Source organism: Cricetulus griseus, chromosome 5 (assembly GCF_003668045.3).
Source record: "Cricetulus griseus strain 17A/GY chromosome 5, alternate assembly CriGri-PICRH-1.0, whole genome shotgun sequence".
Lineage (NCBI taxonomy): Eukaryota > Metazoa > Chordata > Mammalia > Rodentia > Cricetidae > Cricetulus > Cricetulus griseus.
In genome coordinates, this window is record NC_048598.1 from 157543240 (window position 1) to 157550374 (window position 7135).

At 41.0% G+C, this 7135-nt stretch overlaps 1 protein-coding gene across 1 annotated transcript; it reads left to right on the top strand.

Annotated features, from left to right (window-relative positions):
- The first annotated feature begins 603 nt into the window (after nucleotides 1-603).
- Dnajb9 (DnaJ heat shock protein family (Hsp40) member B9) lies at nucleotides 604-5153 on the top strand. The gene is made up of 3 exons (XM_027419806.2): nucleotides 604-736; nucleotides 2477-2701; nucleotides 3594-5153. Exons 2-3 carry the CDS (start codon nucleotides 2485-2487, stop codon nucleotides 4043-4045), a joined length of 669 nt encoding a protein of 222 aa, XP_027275607.1. The 5' UTR covers nucleotides 604-736; nucleotides 2477-2484; the 3' UTR covers nucleotides 4046-5153.
- The last annotated feature ends 1982 nt before the right edge of the window (nucleotides 5154-7135 follow it).

A 7135-nucleotide genomic window follows, 5' to 3' on the forward strand; every position in this document is an offset into this window, starting at 1 on the left:
GGAAAAGGGCTGGGAGGCCCCGCGCACCGTGCAAACTTTTCTGTCTTAAACCTGACGCTAAGCGACAGCAAGTGATGTGGGTGCCAGCCTTTGGGGGCACCGAGGACCAAAAGATTAACAGGTGGCAGATCAGGCCTGGGCTCTCGAAGGCCCGTGACTCAACTAAGGGTGGGGCCGAGTCTTCAGGTCACCCGGTCTTTATTACGACCGACCGCGGCGCTCAGCGGCGAGGGTTTACTCGGGGGTCAAGCGGCCCGCGAGGGGTGTAGACGCGGACTCCTCTCCACGGCGGAGCAGGGAGGGGGGGAACCCCAGGCTCCGCGCCAGCGCGCAGCCCACCGCGACTGCGCCGCGATCCGCACCCGGGGAAGGATGCGGGGCTCGCCGACTCACTTCCGCTTCCTCAGACTTTAGCACCGCCTCCTCCCCCCGCCACCCACCCCGAGGCTGGTTCCGGAAGTGACGCGCAGATCAAAAGGCAACAACAGTTTTCCACGTGCGCGTAAGGCGCCAAAGTCAGGTGGGCGGGCGGGAGCCAATGGGGAAGCGTTTCGTGTAGGTCCTCTCGGGGCGGCAGCGCTAACTGCAGACTCCCGCCAGCAGGGAGCGGGCCGAGAGCAGCGGAGGCCGGGCGGCTGTAGGCGGAGAGGTCGGAGCGCGAGCGGCCGGGGTGACGGAGCCGGGAGCCGGGAGCGGGGGCCTCCGCGGGGTGCAGAAGCTGTTGCGGGGCGCACGGGTGAGCACCGGACCGGGCGGGGTGGAGACGGCCCGGCTTTGTGTCGGCTCGGCCTGCGCTCGCTCGGCCGCCCGGGCGGCGAAGCGAGTGTACCCCGAGATGGCTGCGTCACACCCGGCGCTGGTGCTGCTGCTGGCGCCGGGGTTGGGGTCCGCTTCCCCGTGGCCAGGCGCAGCGCGGAGCCTGCCGGTGGGGCCCGAACTCGGAACCGGCGCCGCAGCGGAGCCGAGCGGAGCGGGCCGGGACTCGACTCGGGACCGGCCCTGCTGCGGGCTCGAGGAGGGCGCCCCCATTGTTTGAGCAGAGTCGGTCTGACCGAGAAGCTCGCTGGGCCAGTGAAACAGCTCCAGGGTCAGCCCGGAGCCGTGGAAGGCGCCTCGCTGTCGGCTGTAGTAGACTCGCCTTTTCACTTAGGGAACACTCGCGGTTTCTGGCCCTCGCCGGGCAAGCTCGGCTTATCTTGAGTTTTATTACTATTTTTTTTTTTTTTTAAAGACCGGGCAGACCCGGAGCTCACTGTGCAGACCATGCTGGCCTTGAACTCCAAAGTAATCCGCCTGTCCCTGCCTCCCTAGTGCGGGGATTAAAGGCATGTGCCACTGTGCCTGCTTTGTGTCTTTAGACCAAGAGGTTGCACTTTCTGGTTGGTTACGCGTGACTATGACTAAGTCTCAGGAAAAAAGTAACCTACCTGCTAATTAAGCTCAGAATAGGCCACAGGAGAGGACGACTGGCAGTTTCCACAAAGCACAGTACTTTTTCGTCAGCCTATGTCATCATAGGTTATTAAGGACTTCTGTGGTTCAGCATTCAAAAAAGCAAACCAGGAGAGTATTATCAGTAATTCCAAGTAAAACTTAATGCTTTAAAGAGAAACGGCTTACTTCCTGAGTAACTTGGAAAACCTCCTTATCCACAGTACAAACGATTTCCTTCCTCTGGGCCTTGTTTTTTCTTTTTCTTTTTTTTTTTTTGTTTTTTTGTTTTTTTGTTTTGTTTTGTTTTCCAAGACAGGGTTTCTCTGTGTAGCTTTGGAGCCCATCCTGGCACTCGCTCTGGAGACGAGGCTGGCCTCGAACTCGCAGAGATCCGCCTGCTTCTGCCTCCCCAGTGCTGGTATTAAAGGCGTGCACAACCAATTCCCGGCTGATTTGGGGCTTTAAGCAGAAGTTATTTCTGAAGTGTTTCATACATATATGAAAACTGATTATTTTAACCCTTTTAAGAGCATATAGAATTAACCAACTTGAGAAACATCTTTCCTTCCCCACCTTTGCCTTGATACTAAGATTCTAGCCAAACACAGAGAAAACAGGGATTTTCAATATTTTTGTCATATACTGAAGCTAGATGTGGTTATGACAGCATTGAGAAAGCTGAGGTGGGAATATCAGGACATCTAAGCCAGCTAGTACTTCTTAGGATGATGCTGCCTTCAAAAATGTTTTGGAGAGGTAATAATACCTTTAACATCACAAGCAAACAAAAGTTGCTTTACATAAATAGAAAGGGTCTTTCCTTCCTAAGAAAGTATTAATTTAGCTTTCTTTTCAACAGATGAACAAAAGGCTTGCTAGTAGATTCTTAATATTAGAAATACTGTCAGTACAATATCATGAGTATGTGATACTATGTGCATAGCTTTTCGAATGCTGCTGTCTGTTATACCAAAGGTTTGTTGGTGTGATTGTTTTCTAGAAGTCTTATCCTTGAGTAAAACTGTTTTCCTTTCTTTTTTAGGATTAGAAATGGCTACTCCCCAATCAGTTTTTGTCTTTGCAATTTGCATTTTAATGATAACAGAATTAATCCTAGCCTCAAAGAGCTACTATGATATCTTAGGTGTGCCAAAATCTGCCTCAGAGCGACAAATCAAGAAGGCCTTTCACAAATTAGCGATGAAGTACCACCCCGACAAAAATAAGAGCCCTGATGCTGAAGCAAAATTCAGAGAGATTGCAGAAGGTAAGTAAATGATTCTGCAGTCTCATGGGTATTTATAGTAAGTAACTGAAAATTTTGTGTGCTCTTAAAGATGTTATGGAAATTGGAGAGTTTATGTAGATTTTTGCAATTTATCTTGTTAGAATAGATACCTGGCTTCTGGGTAAGTAATTGATTATAGTAGGTAATTTTTGTTGTTGTTGTTTACAATTCTAAAATGCCCGTTTCCCTTATTTATTTATGAGATTACTATGTATAAAATGAGGTATTAGAAAGTACTGTGTATAAAATGAGGGATTAGAAAGCCAAAATTCTTATCAAGTAATTTAAATGTATTTTTACTAAGTACTGACTTACTGTACACAAAATAGGTTAAAAGTGTCTATTGCATCTACATTTCAAAACAATGTGTCTTTAAAAAATTGTGAAGTATGTTACTAGTTCTAAAACTAATTGTACATCCCTGCATATTACTTAAGTAGTTAATGGGCCTAACTAGGAGTTGGAATTAAAAATTTACTTTATCTAGTAAAGTGAAAAACGTGGTTTTGTATTAGTTGAACACATTTGTTAATTTAATTCTTTAATACAAATAATAGTTTTGCACAAATAATATGAAGATGAACAAATTAGTTTTTCCCACATGTTTATTTGTGATAATGGCAGCATTTAACAAATATATTAATTGAAGAAATAATTATTAGAAAGACATTATTGTTCTAACTACTGAAGAGTTGATAAAACAAAGTCCTTGCCTTGTATTACAATGATATTTTAGCTTTATTATTATTTGTAATATTTTGTGATATAAAATTATTTCCTGAAATATATTTTTAAATCATGTATTTGAAGTTTACATATATATAATTTTGATATTTTATTTTCAGTTTCTAAAAGGTTTTATCTCTTTTAGCATATGAAACGCTCTCAGATGCTCACCGGCGGAAGGAGTATGATACAGTTGGACACACTGCTTTCACTAATGGCAAAGGACAAAGAGGGAGTGGAAGTCCTTTTGAGCAGTCTTTTAACTTCAATTTTGATGACTTATTTAAAGACTTTAATCTTTTTGGCCAGAACCAAAACACTCGGTCTAAGAAGCATTTTGAAAATCACTTCCAGACACACCAGGATGGTTCCAATAGACAAAGGCATCATTTCCAGGAGTTTTCTTTTGGTGGTGGATTGTTTGATGATATGTTTGAAGATATGGAGAAAATGTTTTCTTTCAGTGGCTTTGATACCACCAATCGACACACAGTACAGACTGAAAATAGATTTCATGGGTCCAGTAAGCACTGCAGGACTGTCACTCAGCGAAGAGGAAATATGGTTACTACATACACTGACTGTTCAGGACAATAGTTGATTCTCTTCTGTTTCTACTAAACCCACGTAGTTCTAATCTTTCTCACTGTGTCTGATGAAAACAACTGTTTTCTGTGAAGTACTTTAACAAATGCATGATTTCACTTATGTTAAGCAGTTGGTTATAGGTATTCCATATATTAAATATTTTTGACAGGTTCAATCACATTCAGCTAGTAGACAACTCTAATTATTAATTTTTCTGATTAGGAAAGGTTCATTTGAAAGATCATCATTTGCAAGATTTTTTTTCTTTATCCTTTGATTCACTAATTTGGCCACACCCCAAAAAAAATCCACAAACAAAACCCAGTTACCTGATACATACTTAAATATTAAACTTTAAAAGTTACTATAGATATATTTGTGTGAACTTGAATAATTTTTGCAGTGACACCTCTGCTAATTTAAAATCGCATGCCCTGTAGCACCTGTGACTTGGGTTGCTAAATGTCTGTGAAACTGTAATTGAGTCAGTCAGTGAAAGAGACAACAGGCTTTTGGCTAATTGCCACTGAATGCTTTAGAAACTGCTGGTTTGATACCACAAAAAGATGCCTCTTCAGTAGAATTGGTGTAACAGGAATGATTGTATTGCACGTAGTTAAGCTGAAAAAGTTTAAAGCTTATGGTGAAATATTGCCAAGAGATTGTGTGTTTGGCCCTGCGCTAATGGTTTTGTATGATCAAAATCATAGCTACATGAATATCTTTTTTTTTTCACTTTTTTCTGTTTGTTGACTTTCTAGGTCTTAATATCAATTTGAGTTTTATTTGTGTTTTTTTTTTTTTTTTTGGTGTATGTGTGTGTAGTTCCTCCTGCACTTATCTTTGTCATCTAGAAATTGACTAATACCTCATTCTTTTTGTAAAAGCAGCCAGTAATTTCTGTGCAACCTTATATGTGCAATATTTTTAAATCCTAAGAAATGTGTGCTTTTTGTTGTTGTTGTTGTTAGAGTTATTTCTTTAGTTCTGCACTTTTTCATGTTATACTCCATATGAGTATTAATCCTATGGATGCATATGAAAACTAGTAATGTCTCATGCAATATTGTGTGAGTATTGTGTGAGTGAGAGAAATACAAATATTTACAACCTGGTCTTCACTGTTGTCATTTTATTATGCAATTCTGGGGTATACAGTGTATAAAATGGAGCATATACTGATCAAAGGATGACATCTCATGAAGTTTTGTCTAACCAGAAATCACTAAGATGATCTTACTTTATTACCATTTGGTAGCTTCTGTTTTGTTACCAACTCATATTTCAGTAGCTTGAAGCTTTTATTAACTATAATTTTCGTGTATTTTCTTTTTGAGAGCAAGTGTTCTGTCATAGGGTCTTTCTTATTTAGGCCTGGTTGAGGAAAAGCAGAGACTGCATAAAAATATAACCATCTTTGGGATTGCCCCACCCCTCAACACACACACTTTGCAGTGCTTGGAATGATCCCAAAGCATGTCAGGTACTCATTCTACCATGAAGTACATTCCTAGCCCTCTCACCCTATGAGAAATGTGTGCACATCAATGTGCAGGTGCATTTGCCTGGGGAGACTAGAAGTTGATGTTTGGGTGTCCTTTATTGCTCTCCATCTTATTTTCTTTTGAGGCAGCATCTCCTAGACTAGCTCAATCCTCTTGTCCCTGTTCCCCTCCCCAGTAAGTGCTGGCATTAAAGGTACAGGCACTTTTATGTGAGTACTGGGGATCTGAATTCAGGTCCCCAAGCTTGCTTTTTATCTGCTTTGCCATCTCACCAGCCTCACTTTAAGAATTTAATTTTTGTTTTTTTCGAGACAGGGTTTCTCTGTATTGCTTTGGGGGCTGTCCTGGAACTCATTCTGTAGACCAGGCTGGCCTTGAACTCACAGAGATCAGCCTGAGTCTGCCTCCTACGGATTGAAGGTGTGTGCCACCAATGCCTGGCTCACTTTTAAGAAATTTTAAGAAAATGAATTATATTCATGAATCTTATTTCCTGGAAGTTAATCTGTTATTTGGTAATAAGAAAATACCCATATGTTGGATGTTGGGCCAAGGATCATATCATTTATGAAAATTTAGTCAAAAAATCTCATTTTTAAATAAGTATTAACAAAGGATGAACTATTTTTATATTGTTAACATCTATATCCCCTTTCTCTAAGAACTGATTATCTTCATTCTTCCCCCATTGTGGATACTGTGTATTTTGATCCTCTTAAGAATTTATTATTCCTTGGGCATAGTAGTACATACCTGTAATCACCACCCTCCAGAAACTGAGGCAGTAGTATCCCAAATTTAAGGCCTGCATGTGCTCCCAAACACCAATATGATTTGAGCAATCCAGAGATAATCTTAGTGTTTTTGAAATGCGTTGAGCAATTAAAAGAACTCGCCAGGAGATTGAGATTATTATTAAGCAGAATAAGGACATTGGTAACAGTCACTATTCAGTAGGTCTCTTAACATTTTCTAAATGTATACTGGTTTATGTAAGATTTTTAAATTATATCTGTTTATGTGAGTGTACATGCCGTATCATATGTGTGGAGGTTGGAGGACAACTTGGAGTTTGTCTTTTCACTGTGTAAGTACTAGAATTACCAGGAGTTGAATTCAGGATTTCAGGCTGGGTAACAAGTAAGCTAGTGTAGCTATCTGTATATCAGATAAAGTTCAAACCTAAAGACTAATTTAAAAAAATAATAAAGGATACTACATATTAATAGAAATACATTAATTAGATAAAACAATTGCAAATGTGTACCTAATGTTGGAGTCCCCAGTTTCATAAACAATAAAGTCATAAGGCCACATGGATTTGACATAATAGTGAGGTCTTCCAAACTAAAGCTAAAATGGTACAGATCAGTGGTTCTCGGCCTTCCCATTGCTGCAACCCTTTATATTCCTTATATTGTGGTGACCCCATTAATAAAATTATTTCGTTGATACTTCGTATCTAATTTTGCTACTGTTATGAATTGTAAATATCTGGTATGCAACCCCTGTGAAAGGGATTGACTGCCAGGTTGAGAAGCACTGGTCAGATCAACTGGAAGTAACATACAGAATATTCCACTCAGTAGATCAG

Bases quoted from the DNA above. Each gene is read 5' to 3' on its own strand.
- Dnajb9 (XM_027419806.2), top strand. From the start codon at position 2,485: ATGGCTACTCCCCAATCAGTTTTTGTCTTTGCAATTTGCATTTTAATG. The intron at 2,702-3,593 runs GTAAGTAAATGA...TATCTCTTTTAG, and splicing joins ATTCAGAGAGATTGCAGAAG to CATATGAAACGCTCTCAGAT.